This window comes from Myotis daubentonii, chromosome 2 (assembly GCF_963259705.1).
Source record: "Myotis daubentonii chromosome 2, mMyoDau2.1, whole genome shotgun sequence".
NCBI lineage: Eukaryota > Metazoa > Chordata > Mammalia > Chiroptera > Vespertilionidae > Myotis > Myotis daubentonii.
The window spans coordinates 126552321-126571608 of NC_081841.1; the positions used below are offsets into that span (position 1 = coordinate 126552321).

Below are 19288 nucleotides of genomic sequence, written 5' to 3' on the forward strand. Positions count from 1 at the left end.
CTTCCTCCAGCAAGATTGAAACTTTGTACTCACAATTTGACTTGTACAAATAGTTTGTCTAATGTCAACACAGTGAGAACACATTGTTATGGAAAAGTAGCAACATGGTTGGCACAAACATTTCCTACTATAAAAGCATAGCCACAGGAATATCTGTCTCACATGTCAGTCCACTGTGTGCATGTAGAATAGAGAATCCAGATTTTTCCAGGTCAACCTTTAGGAATTCAGCTATTTTAGGAATATTACAGACAGGTAACTGAGCATGGCCATGAAAATGTCCACAATGATGAATTTATTTTGGTTTTACACTTAGAGTACACTGTGAATATTTTTTGGTAGAAATGAAAGATTTTATTTAAGAAAAGATGGAACTTTCTGTGTCTAATTTAGAATCCTAGAATTGCAGAAGCAGGCAAGACTTGAGAGATCATTTAATCTAGCCATGTTTATTTCATTTTGTCTTTATTTTTATTATCATAATTTTGTTAGTATTTTAGCACCATAGAGATGATTACATTAGATTGTTGTCCTCTTTCTTCATTAACAGCTTGAGAATTGTAACTATGCTGTGGAATTGGGGAAGAATCAAGCTAAGTTTTCCCTGGTTGGCATTGGTGGACAAGATCTCAATGAAGGAAACCGCACACTAACATTGGCCTTGATTTGGCAGTTAATGAGAAGGTAATGCAACTCAGGGAAATAGCTTTTTATTGAGTGTACTAGGGGCCCGGTGCACGAAATTCGTGCACTGGGTGTGTGTGGGGGGGAGTGTCCCTCAGCCCAGCCTGCCCCCTCTCACATACTGGGAGCCCTCAGGCATTGACCCCCATCACCCTCCAATCGCAGGATCGGCCCCTTGCCCAGGCCTGACGCCTCTGGCCTAGGCGTCTGGCCCGGGCAGCGGGGACCCGCAGCTGCAGCGGCCCAGCGATCGTGGGCTTCGCTTTAGGCCCAGGCAAGGGACCCCTAGCTCCCAGGACTGCCAGCTTCGACCGTGCCCAGCTCCCATCGCTGGCTCCACCCCTACTTCCTGCTATCACTGGCCAGGGCGGCAAAGGCGCCTGATTCTCCAATCATGGCTGGGGGGCAGTCCCCCAGGGCTGCCTTTGCCCTGCCCCCCAGCTCTTAGCTCCCCCCTGGGTTTCCGATCACTGTCAGTGGCAGGGGGCTTCTTCCTGCTTTCCCTTTCGCCTCCCTGCATTGTGCCTACATATGCAAATTAACTGCCATCTTGTTGGCAGTTAACTGCCAATCTTAGTTGGCAGTTAATTTGCATATAGCCCTGATTAGCCAATGAAAAGGGTAGCTCGTACGCCAATTACCATTTTTCTCTTTTATTAGTGTTGATTATTAACCTAGAAAAGTACTAGAAAATTTTTAGGAATGTGGCTTAATCTAGAAAAACTATATTTTAAGCTAAACTTAAAACCAAAAGTCTTTTAAAATTTTTTCCTTTCAGTTCTATCAGTTTTGTTTCAGGTATTTTGAAACTCTTATTAGGTTCATAAATATTTTAGATGATTTTGTCCTTTTAATTAATCACCCCCTTTCCATTAGGGAATGACTCTCTTTATGCCTGGTAGTAGTCTTTCCTCTGAAATCTACTTTTTGTGATATTAATTTAGCCACTTCAGCTTCCTGTTGATTAGTGTTAGCATGGCATATTTTTCTTCCATCCTTTTGCTTTTAAATTGACTTATTTGTGTTAGTAACAGTCTATTATCTTTAAAAGGGATTTTTTCAAAATATGGGGGAAATATGCTACATTTACCTACATATTTGCCATTTCTGATACTCTTCTTTCCATGGTATAAATACAGATTTTTATTTGATATCATATGCCTTCCAGTGGAAATATTTCTAATAGTACAGAGGAATAATTTAAGCTTCTACATGTCTTAAAAGTTCATTTTCATTTTTGAGAGATATTTTTTTCAAAGATAGTGTTTAGTATCTTTTGGTCTGCATTATTTCCAAAGATAAATCTTTTGTCATTTTTATCTTTCTTTCTCTGTATATAATATGATATACAGAGAGTATATTTTTTTCAGGCTTCTTTTAAGATTTTCTCTTTATCACTGGTTTAAAGCAATTTGGTTATAATGTCTTTTGATGTTGCTCATGATTGAGATTTGTCATGAATCTGTGGGTTGATAGTTTTAATCAAATTTGAAATAATTTTGGCCTTTATTGCTTCAAATATGTCTCCTATACTTACCCACCCTTGTTTTGGGGGAGGACTCCAGATACATATATATTTAGTCATTTGAAAGTGCCCAGAGTTCATTGAAGTTCTATTCATTTTTCTCTCTATTTTTCCTTTTTTTTCTCTCTATGTTGTATTTGGGGTGGTTTCTATTGCTTTGTATTCTAATTCATTACTCTCTTCTGCAACATCTAATCTTCCATTAATCCCATTCAGGGTATATAATGTTTATCCAAGACATTATGGTTTTCAAGTATAAATACTTGATTCAGATCTTTTTGGCATATCCCATAGCTCTTTCCTCTACCTTCTTGAACAAACAGAATATAATTACAATAACTGTTACTTCTAGGTCTGTTTCTATTAATTGATTTTTATCCTCATTATGGGTCATATTTTCCTACTTCCCTGCATGCTTCCTAATTTTTGTATTGTATATGAGACATTTTGAACTTTTCCTTGATATGTATTGGATATTTCTGTTTTCCTCGAAATAAATATTCTAGAATTTAGTCCTGGGATGCAGTTGTTACTTACTTAAAAGAAGGTGATCATTTTAAGGGTTACTTAAAGCCTTAATTAGTCTTGAGTTAATTTTGTATCTCAATACTGAGATCATCTCTTCCGAGTACTTTACTTGATGCTCCTTGTATCATATGGTTCTTCCACTCTGACTGATGAGAACCAAATTATTGCCACCCCTGAGTGAGCTCCAAGCATTGTTCTGGCCGTTCATTTCTGACAATTCTTTTCTGAGCCTCTGGCAGTTTCTTCACATGCATGCCAAAGACTTGTGGCACACCCTCTGAAGGTCTCTGGAATTTTCTTTCTAAATGACTCTCTTCTTTACAGGCGGCTTTCTCTTCTCTGGTATTCTGTCCCACAAATCCTAGGCATCTCGGCTTCCTCAAGGTTTCAGCCCCCCCCTCAACGTTTCAGCCCCCCCCTCAACGTCATGCTCTATTTGGGTTCCTCTCCCTGCACTGCAGCCTGGAAACGCATCATGCAATAAGCCGGGACAATCTTAGGGCTAACCATGTTTTGTTGCCCTCTTTCAGGGACCACTGTTTTGTGCTTTCAGTTACCCCAAGTCTGAACACATTGTTTCATGTGCTTTTACATTGTGTTTTAGGTATCTAAGGCAGCAGAGTAAATCAGGCCCTGTTAACTTCATCATGGACAGAAGCAGAATTTTCTGCTAGTTCTTTAAAAAAAAAAATTTAGCTAACTTTTAAAACTGACTATAAATTTGATTGCTATGAGAGCTAGATGGTGGTATTATTAGTAATAGTGGAATATAATAAGATATACAAATATAAAATAAATTATGAGAAAAATAAGCAATTTTGGGTACAAAAGTATTTCTAGGAGACTTTTAGGAAGCAAATCTGTAAGTATAACATAGTTTACTTTTAAATGCTTTGCTTTGTCCCCCTATAATGATAGCTCTGACTGGGCAGAAGTCTTTTAACACTTACTTAGAGCCTATGTTAATGTGACTTAATTCATTTTTCTACCTGGAAGGAAGCTCCAGAAACCACATGTCACCTTATCTTACATCTAATAAGGTAATGGCTACCACAAGGTGTGTTGTGTGTCTAGGCCAGTGATGGCGCACCTATGACACGTGTGTCAAAGGTGACACACGAACTCATTTTTTTGGTTGATTTTTCTTTGTTAAATGGCATTTAAATATATAAAATAAATATCAAAAATATAAATCTTTGTTTGACTATGGTTGAAAATATCAAAAAATTTCTATATGTGACACAGCACCAGAATTAAGTTAGGGTTTTTCAAAATGCTGACACGCCGAGCTCAAAAGGTTCGTCATCACTGGTCTAGGCATTTCAGCTTCATGCCCAGGCCACCGTCTGCAGGTCTTCATAACAGTCCTCGAATTATGTTAATGTTTCCAGGTGCTTAGAATAATCAGAAGTGATTATAATAGCTTTCACAGTCTGATTCACATTTGTTTTATCAAGTATAGTTCTCTACTACCCATTTCTAACCTGGGGCCTCCTTGAAGCCTGAGGCAGGTGTCATAAAACTCCTCTGGCCCAGAAAACTCCAGAGCTAAAGAAACTTCAACTCTATTTCCTTTTTTACTTTATGTATCTAGACTTGTATGTTTCTAACCAATGCATTTTCACCAGTGCATTTTCAGAAACTATTTTTGAACTTTTCTCTGTTGTCTTTCACATGTGCTTTTAACTCTTAATGAGCTGGCTTTGATACTGATTGTTTTAAAAACCAAAGCAAAAATCTTTTTAGTTGAAAAAGTTAAACTGACCTGTGGGTTTGAATATAAAATAATCTTTGATATTTTCTGTTTTAATTATTTAAAAACTCAGGCCAACTTTATTCTATTTTGGATTTCATAATATCTGAAAATCACCTTGTAATATAATCTTTGTTGTGGAAGTCTTATAAAAATGTGGCCCAAAGTCATACTTTATGGCTGGCATATATATAAAACAAGGTCTAGTCTGCTACTGCCACTGTTGCCACCTGGTTAATGTCACATTTCTCATGAGTGTTTACAATATAAGAATTGTGCATGTAAGAAAGTGGAGAGAGAAATACATTATTGTTGAAGGTGATGAAATGACTAAAAATTATGTAAATGCCACCAGAAGAAACGTAAAGACCTATTAGAGGCAATTTTAGCTGGAATTTATTTCATTGGATTGCACAGATGTGCTAAGGTCATTTATCTGGGCCATGAAGGGCATGCCATTTTTTTCCCTGAGAACAAATAAGAGATGTATGTTTAAACCTTTCCCTTTTAGTAGCCTGGAAATAGTCCTCAAGGTGCAAAGCTGGCAAATAGTGTGTGTATAAATTTGGAGCAAAAGCCTGAAAGAAGTAGGCTGCCGGTTAGACTCCAGCAAATGAATACAGAGTCTGAGTTAGACAAATGGGAGGATTCTCCCCAAATCAAACAGTCTAGGACAGTGAATTTGGCATAGGTCCTTGAAAAACAAAATACAAAGGTGTGTCCTTCTGGTTCAAAAGTTAAATAAATAAAGCCAGTGTTGGAAGGCAGGAAAGCAAAAAAGTAATGGCTGCAGCTCATGGAGGCCCACACGCACACACCTCTCCAATCCTGTTTGGTTGACTGAGACCCTGGCTGAAGCTGGGGCTCCTGATGCCAGTTCATTTTGACAGAGGAGGACTTTTCAGCACAGCACAGTTTTGCAAACATCTGTGGTGCTGGGATCTTGTCTGGAGAGACCTATCAATAATAGCACAGTTGCCCCCAAACATATTTGATGATATGGAGTATTTCACAAGGAAATTCATAGGTAGACATAGGCCAAATTGATTTCTGTTTTAAATTTTTTATCTACATTTAAAGCTTAGAGTTGAGGCTCCAACCTAATTGTATCCTTCCTTCCCTTTGTTTTTATCACTGTCCTCACCAGCAAGTATGGGACTCCATTTTAAACCTCTGCATCTCCCGTGAGGTGGCAGAAAGCCAACTTTGTGTTCACCAGAGCTCTGTGCCACTGTGAGGGGCCATTCTCAGACACCTGAATGCAGTGAGCTGCCGCCATGGTTTTCTCCATCTTTTTTAACTTCCCTGTCCTTTAGTGGCTTTTTAAAAAATATTTTCATGGATAGACTCCTGTGTAAAGGCGAGCTTCTCCTCTGTGCCATTTGCTTCCCTAGCTCAAGAAGTAGGTCAAAAGCACTGCTTCTATCCATGTGAGAGCGTCAATAAAACAGGCTGGGGCTCTCGACAAAGAGAAGTAAGAATTCATTCCTGAGATGAGTGAAGCTGCTAGATTAAACTTTGTTTTCATCAAACTATACAGAGACATGACCTAAGGAGGCAAACACTAATGTACCATCCTCAATGACTTTACTAGGAAGAAATGCTTAAATGTTATGGTAGATGATAATAACTTACTACACATGGAAACAAGAAGCCAGTGTTGCCATAAAGCATCATCATTATGAACAGATCAAAACTAGGGCCTTTTTCTAAACTAGGGATATTTTAAAAATTTACCTGAGACTTATCCCATTTGTCCTCATTAGTCTTTCTCATTTTGGTCCCCTCTCTGGGTCCACATTAAATATTACCCATCTTGACTTTATTTTTGCTTTCTATGGGAGAAACCATTCTATTTATTTCACCCACCACTTCACTCCTCCATATACTAGATGCTCAGGCACTCTGCTAATCCCTGAAAACAATACGATGAACAAGGTTATGGATTTTGTCTGAGATGACATGGTAGGCAGAGACAGGCACATCAACTCCATCAGAAGTTCTGGGAAACAAGTAAGTGCTTCACTGAAAATTGTTCAAAGAATTAGAAATGCCTTCCCAGAGAACAAAGCTGAATCAGAGAGTCAGGAGGATGCACGGTTTGGTCGGGGAGCTGCTGATGGTTCTGTGAGATTGAAACGTGGGTGTGTGTTATTTTTTGCGGGGGCGGGGGGGGGGCCTTGAGAATAAGACCAAGAATAGAGGAAGGAATAAGAAATAAGAGGTTCATTGAAAAGAGATACCAAGGCCAAATTATGAAGGACCTCATGTATGTGCCATTCTAAGGAATTTATTCTTATATTCTTTGAGCCATGTCACTTTAAATGACATGACCAGAACTGTACTTTAGAAGGGAAATTCTATGAGGAGGAGAAGCAGAATGAAGAGGAGACAGTTGATTTTGGGGTGTTTGGAGAGTTATAATTGAGATGACTTTGATGCCAGATTGGTAAACATAATTACACACACACACACACACACACACACACACACACGCGCGCGCACGGCGCACGCGGTGGAGCAAAAGTAGGTTTATAATTATTTGTATGGAAAATAATAATAATACAAGAATAAACTCTGTATTTCACATACTCGCAAATATAAACCTATTTCTGCCCCACCTTGTATATAATTGCAGGAACTCTTTTCCTCCCGGCTACAATGGTGAAAAGATGCTGTAACCTGGAGGAATCAGGGCATCACTCCTATTTCAGAGATTAAACTTGAAAGCCATGTGGGAAATTGTGGGAAAATTGTGTTTTCCATAGACTCAGTAATTGGGAAAGTACACCCGATGGATTGTGTACACAATCCTAGGCAACCAACTGGAGGGTGACCTCATTTGAGTAGGCCCTCCCCTCCAGACAATGGCAGGATACTTGAGTGAGCAGTACACACTGAAACCCTAGCCCTGAAAGTTTTACATGGGTAATTTGACCCTCTTCTGCAAGCCTGAACCTTTAGGCCAGCAAACCTGCTCAAATGCTTGGCTTTCTTCTGTGTATTTCACCTTTCAGAGGGAGTTGCCTTAGGGAATGGTGAGTCTTATCTGTTCCGTGAAATGTTAAGAGCTTTGAAGCTTCCTAATAAGTTTCACAAACAAAACCAATTCTTATAACATTCTAAGGTGATTCTTACTCTCAGACTGGAGCTTAACTTTGGTTTCTACTTTAAAGTGACCTTCACTGTGAGGTATTCCTAACATTTCTGTTCTATAAGAAGGAAACTCTTTTACATATATGTATTTAATATGTTGGCTACTTGGGCCTTTCTAATATTGACTTTTTCCTTCTTTGTTTATGGTTCCTTTAAGCAAAGCATTACTGGTTCAGATCTTTTGCATCATTTCCCTTCCCTTGCTTCTCTTCCGACCCAAGAAGCAATGACAGTGCTTAGGAGGTATTTGCTCTGCATCTCATTCTAACAATCATAAAGTTATATTTTAAGTTATCTTAAAAATAACTAATATATATATATATATATATATATATATATATATATATATATATATATATTCTGCCCCCCAATCCCCTACTAATGTAATGGTGTCCAGGCTATCTTTTGTGGCATACCTAGAAAGAAAAGATATTTTCTACCGTAGCTACTTTCTGTGATATTGAAATATTTAGCAACTTTTTTTCCAAAAAATCATTCTTGATTTTTGTTCAGGTACACACTGAATATTCTGGAAGAAATTGGAGGTGGGCAGAAGGTCAATGATGAGATTATTGTCAACTGGGTAAATGAAACATTGAAGGAAGCAGAGAAACGTTCATCCATCTCTAGTTTCAAGGTAAACTTCTTAGTCTACTGCTCATGACCACCTGAGCTCCATGCTTATCATTATTGTTTTCTATCTGTTTTAAAGTGACCTTAAGTGTGAGGTAGTTCAGGTTCCCCTCCAATTTTGATTTTGCAGAATGACCCATTATTGTTTTGATGTTCATAGCTATTTCATTGACAAATTTCTTGTCACTTTCTCCTGTAATAATTAATTTTAAAAACCAATCATATTTACATACATTTTAGGTTTTGTTCTTATAAAGTAATAACAAATATGATAATATTTTCTAATCTTTATTGTTGAAAGTATTACATATGCCCCCTTTTTTTCTCATTGACCTCTCCCACCTCACACCCACCCCACCCCAGGTCTTCACCAGCCTATTGTCTGTGTCCATGGATTATGCATATATGCATACTAGAGGCCTGGTGCACAAAATTTGAGCACGGGAGGGGGGTCCCTCAGCCCAGCCTGCACCCTCTCCAATCTGGTACCCTTAGGGGGATCAGACCTAAACTGGCAGTCAGACATCCCTCTAACAATCTGGGACCGCTGGCTCCTAACCACTCACCTGCCTGCCTGCCTGCCTGATCACCCCTAACCTCTCTGCCTGCCTGCCTGATCACCCCTAGCCCTTCTGCCTGCCTGCTTGATCACCCCTAACTGCCCTCCCCTGCCAGCCTGATCACCCCGAAATGCTCTCCCCTGCTGGCCTGATCACCCCTAACCACCTCTGTCTCAGCCCTCTGCCACAGTGGCTATGTCCAGAAGGAGGACTGGACAACCGGAAGATGTCTGGTTGGCCTGGTCTGATTAGCATATTACCCTTTTATTAGTATAGATGAGTTCATTGGTTGATCTCTCCCCCACTTCCCTCCCCTGCCTTCTCTCTGAGGTTTGACAGTCTATCGATGCTTCTATGTCTCTGGGTCTACTTTTGTTCATCAGTTTATGTTCTTCATTAGATTCCACATATGAGTGAGACCATATTTTGATAATATTCTTAAAATGTGCACAGCTCCATGATTCAGATTGTTAACATTATGATGGTGAAATATAAAATGCTAAAAGATCTCCCATGCAGTATTTTCTGAGAAAAAAGCAGTTGAGTACTTGTATCCAAATCCCATTTTTATTAATAATAATAGCATTATCTTTTATTAAATTTCTTAGCTCATGTTTTATACATTAACAGGATCCTTCCTCAAGGGACCTATACACTTGATCCATATTATAATATCTATGCCATCTTATCTACATTTTTCTGGTTTAAAGGTCAATATTTGGAGAAAGGACCACTTTGGAGTTGTATTAACAGGTTCAGTGAGGCAGTTGATCATGATACCAATCCTCTGCTTCAAAATCAAGAAAAAAAATAAAATCTTCTCCCACCAGAAAGGGCAGAAAGGTTGAGCTGTACCAGGAGTGCCCAGTCCCAGTGAGTTCATCACACATAACAGTCCTTTCTGTGCCCCCTCCACCTTACCGTTCAGTCTGAATTGCTGAGTGGAGGTATGGAGGCTGGTGAGAGAAAGATAGTTGGAAAGGTGGTGGAGAAGAGCAAAGGAGAAGGGCTTGCCCCATATGGAATCCTCTCTGAGTACCAGGGCTCCTTGTTTTTAATGTCTCATTTCATCTTCACAGACATTGTGAAGTCAGCTTTATGGTTTTTCTCACATTATAAGTGAGGAACCTGGAGCTCAAGTAACTCCTGAGGTTAGTGCTAGTGATTGCAGGTGAGGGTCCATCAGTGAGGAGAAAGTGTCTTTTACCTGTGGGTGAGGTTGCAAAGCAGTGTATCTGTAGGTCACTTAACCATTACTATGACCATCAAAACGTTTACAAATGCTAAAGAAAGAGACCTGGGTTTTGAGTCAGAATACCTGGGTTCAAATCCCAGCTCCACCACTTATCAGCAACTTACTTAACCTCAGAAACTTCCTTTACGCACTGTAAATTAAATTCAGGTGCCTATATCTGTGGTGACAAGTGAGAAAATTTATTTTAAAAGGTGAAGGGATTAAAAAAAATTTTTAATTCGTAAAAACATGATGGTGATTACCAGAGGGAAAGCGGGGTAATGGAGATAGAAGAGAGCAAAGGGGGATAAATGATGATGGATAAAGACTTGACTTGGAGTGGTGAACACACAATACAATACAGATGATGTATTGTAGAATTGTACACTTGAAACCTATATAATTTTATTAACCATGTCACCCCAATAAATTCAATAAAAAAGTGAAAAAATTGATTATTGTAAAAAGAGAAGAAAATTCAACCTACAATTATTTTTTTAAAAAAATGCTGAGCAAACTGTGAAACACCAACAAATATTAGTTACTGTCATTTCATTTAATCACATAATTGCCAACACTGTCTCCCTGGACCTATGGACTCTTTTGTTTCCTTGAGGTCTCCAAGAAATGAGCATCTACTGAAACTCCTGTCCAACTGAGCCCTTATCACTATCCCTGCCCATCACCTCTGGGATATCCCCCAGAATGAAGCAAGGTTTCTCCTAGCATCTTTGATCTCTCCTTCTTGATGGTTTTTTTTTATCAAATCTTTCCTTCCTCTGTTCATACCAGTAGTTACATTAAATGTTTCAACCTCTCTGCTTTTCTCTAGTTGTGCTTACTTTCATTCACACGCCATTTGAGAATGGCTCCCTGCGTGTTGGTGTACAATAGGTTTCCTCTGCTTATTGAGCTACTTAGGAAGTCACTAAGGCCTCTACTGAAACTACAATTGATTTGAAACTACAATTAATGTGCAACATGGTTGCATTTTCCAGACCAGCGGTATGTATTTTATATTTAAGAGGAAAGAACCACCCACTTCCCTTGAACGAAATGAAAGTAACCTGGGAGCGCACTGATAAAACCCGTCATTCTGTGTGCAGGACCCGAGGATCGGTACCAGTCTGCCTGTCCTGGATCTCATTGACGCCATTCAACCGGGTTCCATTAACTACGACCTTCTGAAGACAGAGAACCTGAACGATGAAGAGAAACTCAACAATGCAAAGTACGTAAATAGACCTGAGGTCAGAGAGGGAAGGACCCAAATGTCCACTGGAGACCTATAAAGTCTATTGTTTGTGTCTTTGTGCAAACACTTTAGTTTCACTACTGATGCTTTTTCTTCTTGTGACTTGTTGTATCCCATCATCATTATTTTAGATATTAGAGGCCCGGTGCACAAAAATTTGTGCACTCAGGGTGGAAGGGGGGGGTCCCTCAGCCCGGCCTGTGCCCTCTCGCAGTCTGGGACCCCTCGGGAGATAACGCCCTGCTGGCTTAGGCCTGCTCCTGGGTGGCAGAGGGCAGGCCCAATCCCTAGGTGCAGCCCTTGGTCGGGCTCAGAGCAGGGCCAATTGGGGAGTTGGGGCGCCGCCCCCTGTCATGCACAGAGCAGGGCGGATTGGGAGGTTGCGATGCCACCCTCAGTCATGCTCAGGGTAGGGCCGATTGGGGGGTTGGGGCACCGCCCCCTGTCACACTGAAGGCAGGGTCGATGGGGACATTGCGGCGCTACCCCCTGTCACACACAGAGCAGGGCCCATCAGGGGGATTGGGGCTCCGTACCCTGTCACGCACAGAGCAGGGTCGAGCAGGGGGTTAGGGTGCCACCACTCTCACACTCAGGGCGGATGGGGAGGTTTTGGATCTACCCTGTCACACACAGAGCAGGGCCCATGGGGGGTGGAGGGGTTGGGGCGCCGCACCCTGTCACACACAGAGCTACAGGGCGATCAAGGGGTTGGGGAGCTCCCCCCTATCAGGCACAGAGCAGGGCTGATCAGGAGGTTGGGGCACCTTCCACTGTCAGGAACAGAGCAGGGCGGATAGGGAGGTTGTGGCCCCACCCCCTGTCACACACAGAGCAGCAGGGCGATCAGGGGGTTGGGGAGCTCCCCCCTGTCACGCTGATCCCGGTCCCAGGAGGCCTCTCGGCTCCGCTGATCCTGGGGCTGGGAGGCATATTACCCTTTTACTATATAGGATAGAGGCCTAGTGCATGGGTGGGGCTGGCTGGTTTGCCCTGAAGGGTGTCCTGGATCAGGGTGGGGGTCCCCACTGGAGTGCCTGGCCAGCCTAGGTGAGGAGATGATGACTGTTTGCAGCTGGTCACACACCCTTCAGGGTGGGGGTCCCCACTGGGGTGCCTGGCCAGCCTGGGTGAGGGGATGATGGCTGTTTGCAGCAGGTCACACACCCTTCAGGGTGGGGGTCCCCACTGGGGTGCCTGGCCAGTCTGGGTGAGAGGCTGAGGGTTGTTTTCAGGCTGGCGGATGACGGAAGCTCCCAACCGCTCCTTTTTTTCTTTTTCTTTTTTATTCTGGGCCAGCTTTAGCTCTGAGGTTCCAACTCTTAGGCCTCCGCTCCTGAAAGCAGGTATCTGGTTTGTTTCGGTTCTATAATCGAAACTCTGTATCAACTCCAGCTCTGAGATCCCAGCTCACTGAAAGCAGGTTTCTGGGGTTTTGTTTAGCTTCTATATTCATTACAATGTTTCTTAAACTGCAGGCTCAGAGGCCGGCAAGGCAGGCGGGGAACATTGGAGTCCTCCATCACTGAAGCAAGCAAGCCTCATGTTAGTTTCAAGCTGCCTGGCTGCTGGACGCCATCTTGGCTGGCAGTTAATTTGCATATATCACTGATTAGCCAATGGGAAGGGTAGCGGTCGTATGCCAATTACCATGTTTCTCTTTTATTAGATTAGATAGGATTGTGCAATAGTAGTTTTATGTCTCCTGGGATTAGAGAGAGCAAGACAAAAAGCAAGTGTATTCTTCCAATTGATAAGCAGCCTTATATTTTCATAAAACCAATTTTCTAATCATAATTATAGGGCACTTTATTTAGTTCGTATATGGCAGGCCCAAATACAAACACCCTTTTTGTGAAAATCCATGTATACAAATGGGCAGGGGATGGGATTCAAGATCAGAGCCTTCTCCTGCTTGGAAGCAACTGCCATTTGCTTTACCACATAGAGTGGGGGTCAGCAGACAACTATATAGTCTGGCCTGTCATCTGCTTTTATAAAAAAAGTTTTATTGAAACACATCTGTGCTTATTTATCCATATTTTTATTGCTGCTTCCCTGCTGCAATGGCAGAGTTGACTAATTGTGGCAAAGCCCACAAAGTCTGAAATATTAACTATCTGATCCTTTGTGGGAAGTTCGCTCACCTCTACTCTAGAGAAGCACCTTTCTCAGAAAAGCTTGTATTACTTTCTGAGGGCTGCCATAGCAAAATACCTACAAGCAAGGTGACTTCAAAGAAATTTGTTCTCTCGCAGTGTAGAGGGTACATGTCCAAGATCAAGTGTCAGCAGTATTGGTTCCTTCCGAGGGTATGAGGGAAAGTCTGTTCCATACCCCTCTCCTGCCTTCTGGCCTTGGCCAGCAAGCCTTGGCTTGTAAATGTATCACTCCAATCTCTGCCCCCATCTTCACATGGCCTTCTTCCCTGTGTCTGTGACTTCACATGGTTATCTTCCCTCTGTGTGTGTGTCTGTGTCTCTTCCACTGTTCTTATAAAAACACCAAGTCATATTGTATTAGGGCCCCACATTACTCCCATATGACCTCATCTTAACTAATTACATCTTTAAAAACCTTATTACTAAATGAGGTCAGAATCGGATGTCCTAGGGGAGAGGGCTTTTACATACCCTTTTTGAGGGACACAATTCAACCCCAACAGTGTCCTCTCTGATCCCAATTTGGGGAAGTGGGGACCTGTGTTTCTGGTATGCTGATGTTTAGCACAACATAATGAAGAGAAGATAAATAATTAAATGACAATTATAATACAGTGTGATGGGTGGTATGGAAGGGGGAGTACAGGGTGCTATCAAGGAGACAGAAAAGAAATGGGAGCTCTGCAGAGCAAATGACATCAATGCTGAGATGGACTAAAAGGACAAGTAAGAAGGAGCTAGATAGGGAAGGATATAAGAAAACACTCCAAGTAAAGGGAAGAACACCCAGAATGTATGAGACCCAGAATTTTTTCTTTTACCTCAAAAAAAGCTTGAGTCTAGATGTTCAAGATGGATATGATTAGGTTTAAGGAGCTTGCCCAAAGTTTTACAATTATTAAGTGTTTCTGCTAAGATTCAAAGTCTGACTTCAAGGCCCAGGCTCCTAACCACTATCCTACAAGGGCAAGATACAAAATTACTTTTAAATTGGGTAAAAGGAGTTATAAAAAAATCTTAAAAATGTTATGGTGGCAAGGTTGTGCATGATTTTTGAAGCTCTATTTTTTCTTTATATTTTATAATGGAAGACACATTTATTTCATTAATAATTAATATAGAGGAATTGGTTGAGAGATGGACAAGAAGAATGGGGACTACCCCAGCCTGGTACTCTAATTTAATTGATCCATAAAGTAAAAATAAAGTTATTTTAGGGGATCAGGAGGAGTGATGGGGCCTTGGGAAGAATGGAGAATCTCTGGAGTAGTCATCGTAAGTTACTAGATAATAAACAAAGTGAATTAAAGAAGTGACAGGTAGTAATGTAGGCACATTTGAAAATAGATTAAGCTAATTATCTTTCTATAGCTATAAATAGAGCAAAAATGTTCTGATGCATCTATGATCATTTTATGTGGAAAATGTATAATATAAAACTCTGGCTATTCTAGTGTTATTGCAACATAAATAAATACATGTATATGTGCACAAGAACTGGAGTGGAACAAGGAATAAAATAATTGATTTGTAAGGTCAAAGTATTGAAATATAGTCTGTAAACTTTTGTAGTTGAAATATAGACTGCTAACTTTTCCTAGCACACATTCTTCTCCAGTTTGATGACTTTTTTCTACTGCTATATAGCCCAAGAAAATACTCATGATGAAAGCATCCAAAGTGGCAGGAGCTAGGAAAACATCTAAGGACAAGTAATACATTTGGTATAGTAGACAGCAAGTCTGATGGAATCAGGAGTTTTATCAAGCCAAGATTTGCCCATAAAAGTGAGAGGATGTCAGTGACTGGCTCTAACCATACCAAGAGTGAGCTTTGTGTTATATATAGCTTGCAGTAGTGTACGGTATAGAATGATTATACCAATATCCTGAGGGTCCCCTTCATACTTTGTTGCTCTGGCTCTTCTCATTATCCTTGCTTTCTCCCTTTTAGGTATGCCATCTCTATGGCCCGAAAAATTGGAGCAAGAGTGTATGCCCTTCCAGAAGACCTGGTTGAAGTGAATCCCAAAATGGTCATGACAGTGTTTGCTTGCCTCATGGGGAAAGGAATGAAGAGGGTGTAAGGCCCAGTGGAGTGGGGCTGGAGGTGGCACACCTGACTGCTCAGCACTAGATGCTCCTAGGAAGCACAGAGATGATTCAAGCCATTCCAAACTTTTCAACTTGGTGACATCATACAAGATTCCAAAAAAGTGGTGTATTTTTTCAGCCAGATAGCCTCTCCTGTATTTAACAAAAAGTGCTTCATTCTTTGCAAAAGATCCAATTTCTTACAAATATTTTTTTACCATTGAATTCATTGCTTCTTTGAAAATCTAGAGAAAAAAAGAACTTATTTTCCTGGTACCATTCCTGCTTCCTGCCATTAGTCAAGTATAGAAGCTGCAGTGTTATTAATTTTAATATAGTCTTTCAACCAGCTTAATTTGGCTGCATTTTTGTTTAAGGTGAGGATCAGCAGAAGGAATCATCAAACCAGTCCCAAAACCTGTTTCTGGAGGCCAGCCTTTGATCTGTGACAAGCCTCTCTTTCTGTTCCCCTTCTCCTTCACGCTATTTCCCTGTGACTTCGCTATCCACCCTCTCAGAACTGTGCCTTTTCCGTGACCCACCGCTGTAGACCACTCCTGCCTCTGGGCCATTTGGAGCATCTGACAAATCAGTCAGGCTACTGGGGTCCCAATAGTCTCCAGGAACCTGTAGGAAAGTAAGACTCATAATCAGAGCTTTTCCTCAGAACTAGGGTCCCATTTGTTATCAGTTTTTAGTTTTCTTTTCAGCCAGTAGGAACCCTCTGTTTTTAACCCTACGATTTGTGCTCATACCAGATCTAACATTTTTATTTATTTTTTGTTTTGTTTTGTTTTGTTTCTAACACCTTTAATATTATGCTCTTGGTTAGATCCAAGCAGGATGGAATTGAGCAGCAAACCACCAGGGGCCAGCATGAAGCCACAAAAAAAAGCATCTATCTATCCTTTGGTGCTGCCTCTCCATGTCCCGAGCGCTGCATATTAGACCTAGTTATCATGGAATGCCTAAAGATCTGGGGAGTGGAAACAATCCTGCTCTGCTTTAATTTGCTCTGAGATCTTAATGTATCTGATTGCTGCCAGGCCATATTATCAATGTTTACTTTTTTGGTACTGTAAAAGCTTTTTACAACCCCCAAACTCCCAGGGGACAATATGTGCCAATGAACAGGGACCCCAGCTTACTCCCCAACACCAACACACACACACACACAAACACACACACACATCCCTACCCATACCTAGTCATATGTCAAACTGGATAAGAACTGGCTAAGTTGCTTTACAAAGATCTAATTTACTGGGTATTTAAAGAATTTCTAAATAAAACCAAAGGGACAGTGTGAATTTGAGCAAACCTAATAGGTTATACAATTTCATGTAAAGCTACTGAAAGCTAAAAAACAACAGGACATTGTGAACCAACGCTAGACTTTCTCTATAGTGCTGAAAGGGCTCATCAGTGAGGTATCTTTTTTAGCGGTGGTATGTCATGGAACTTAGCTATTTCTCAAATCAATTGGAAATATCACCCCAAATCTGTTCCTTGGCAGTGGGCTCAGGAAGCCAACGTGTGGCTTCTGTGGCATCTGAATGCAAAGTGGTTGGTTTTATCTTACTCTGCACTTAATGTAGCCTCCGATGATTCTCTTCCATCTGCTTGCAGGAAGAATGTTACCGCCTTAATTGAAAATGAAGCTAATGTTCAAAATCTCTCCAAATAAAATGTTCCTTATATTGCATGTCCTTTGATGGTTTTATAACTTATTCATTCATTCATTCATTCATTCAACCAGCACTCATTTGCCGGGGTCCACCCCAGTGGGTCCAGGGGTTCCCAAAGGCGTAGACGGAGTCGGCGAAGAAGGAATGACACGGAGACAGCGTTCAGTTGATCAGCAGCCTAGCCAGGATCTCTAGCCAAGTTCTGGTCTCGATCTCCAGAGAGGTTCTGCTGCTGTTTATTGCCTTGTTACATCCGTATTTATACCAGTTGATTTTAATCCTGTCAATTTCTATTACAAAGGTTAGGGCGTTTCTTATCTCCATTCCAGGGAGTAAAGATTATGTAGCTTAAGCATGATTGTTTGTAGTGATTAACTACCCGCCTGGCACTTAGTTAAGGAGTTTCATCCCCTCCCTGACTTCAGGGAAAAATTCCTACCTGGGGAAACAACCTTTCTCGGAGAGGTGACCTTGGTTAAAACACACAGCGTTAAGGGGAGCAAACATATTAAGAACAGTATGCTATATACGCCAGGTCCCTTGAAACATATGCTGTGCAGATGTTTCTTTCCTGCAGCGACTGTGTCAAGCAGCAAGGATGGACCGGCTTCCGGCAAATTCCCCCTTTTTTATTTTTTAAATGCTCACGCATGCAAATCAGTGGCCACCTCTCAGATTGGGCCATTTAAGTCTCGGAAGAAGAGTGGCAAGCAATGATAGTGAGCATAGCTATAAACATAGTGGATGGAGCGCAGAAGGAGTCCCATTCCTGTAGAAGGTTGCCAGCCTCTTCAGTCAAGGGATTTCAGCTGTCCTCAAGTTATTGGTTTGATCGTCTTTGTTGGTCTGGCTAGCGGGCGGCGTCACTGGCGACAGGCTTCCTGAAGCGTCTGCAAGTTGAAGGACTGCATCAAAGGGTCCATCAGGGCCGTGGTTGATGGTGGTGTTGATGTCCGAGGAGGAGTAAGCTGTGCCCTCTGGATCCAGCTGATATGGAAAATGGAGGGTAGTAGAAAAAGAAGAGAAAGCAAAAGAACTACAAGGCATGGAAGTGTTTAGAAAAAAGAGGGAGAAGAAAGGGAAGAAGGCAGCATCCTGACACAGCCCTTTCCTTCAGCTTCCCCTTTCCCTGTGGTCCCAGGTAGAAATGGGAAACAAGTCCTGTTGCAGTGAGAGGGCAGCTGCTGTCAGCCAGTCTCTGTCTTTACCTGGGTCCCGATCTGAGCTGGGCATGGGAAGCAGGAAGCAGCCATGGGGACAGGAGACCTTCCTCAGAAGGGGCGAGTGTTCAAGCCCCTGCACCATTGGGGAGGGGGGTCTGTGCCCCATCTTTGTTGCACCCCAAGTTTTCTCCTACTGGCCCCCGACTGTGCCTGTCTTAGGTTGCCCCACCCTGTGGAGTCTTACCCGTCGTTGACTACCAGCCATCTCTGGGCCAAGTAGGGTGATGTGAGGTTCAGTTTTGTCTCCTTGATAGCCTATGTCCCTCTGGCCTCCATGCCCAGCAACTGCCTTTGGATTCCCTCGCTTGCTGGCGGGGCTCTGGCATTGATCATAGGGAACTCAGGTTTCTTCTCTAGAGAGGGCCCAGCTTACGCCATTGGGCCAGAGACAGATCCATGGTACCAGCCACCATGAGGCTTCAACCTCAGCATGAACAGAGAGCTCAGGCAACAGCTTATGGGCAATTGGATTGTAAGAAGAGGGTCCCTCTTGGCACAAGGGTAAGAGGCGCCAATACAGGACAAAGGAGAGTCCTGGAACAGGGCTTTCTCAGCCCAGGATGTCAGGCTCTTGGCACAAGACAACTCCATGTATGGGACATATACCAGACACCCCCTAGTTATGGCAGAAAAGGGAGGTGCCCTTCCTGGAACAGTAGGGTAGGGAGATTCTAGAAAAGGCTGTGTTCAGGAAAGAAGGAGACAGGCCAAAGAACCAGCAAACAAGTAGTTAGATTTTTAAAAAAAGGAAAAAGGAAAGGAGATGTGGGGCAAAGCTGAGACATGTGGAAAGA

General features: G+C 41.9%; 1 protein-coding gene across 1 annotated transcript in view; it reads left to right on the forward strand.

Annotated features, from left to right (window-relative positions):
- LCP1 (lymphocyte cytosolic protein 1) overlaps nucleotides 1-17288 on the forward strand; it is a 69501-nt gene extending 52213 nt beyond the window's left edge. Inside the window, exons 13-16 of the mRNA XM_059684481.1 lie at nucleotides 551-684; nucleotides 8160-8283; nucleotides 11180-11304; nucleotides 15444-17288. Of these exons, the coding sequence (XP_059540464.1) occupies nucleotides 551-684; nucleotides 8160-8283; nucleotides 11180-11304; nucleotides 15444-15576 (516 nt within the window). The 3' untranslated portion in view covers nucleotides 15577-17288. The remainder of the gene's footprint in view (nucleotides 1-550; nucleotides 685-8159; nucleotides 8284-11179; nucleotides 11305-15443) is intronic.
- Nucleotides 17289-19288: the final 2000 nt, after the last annotated feature.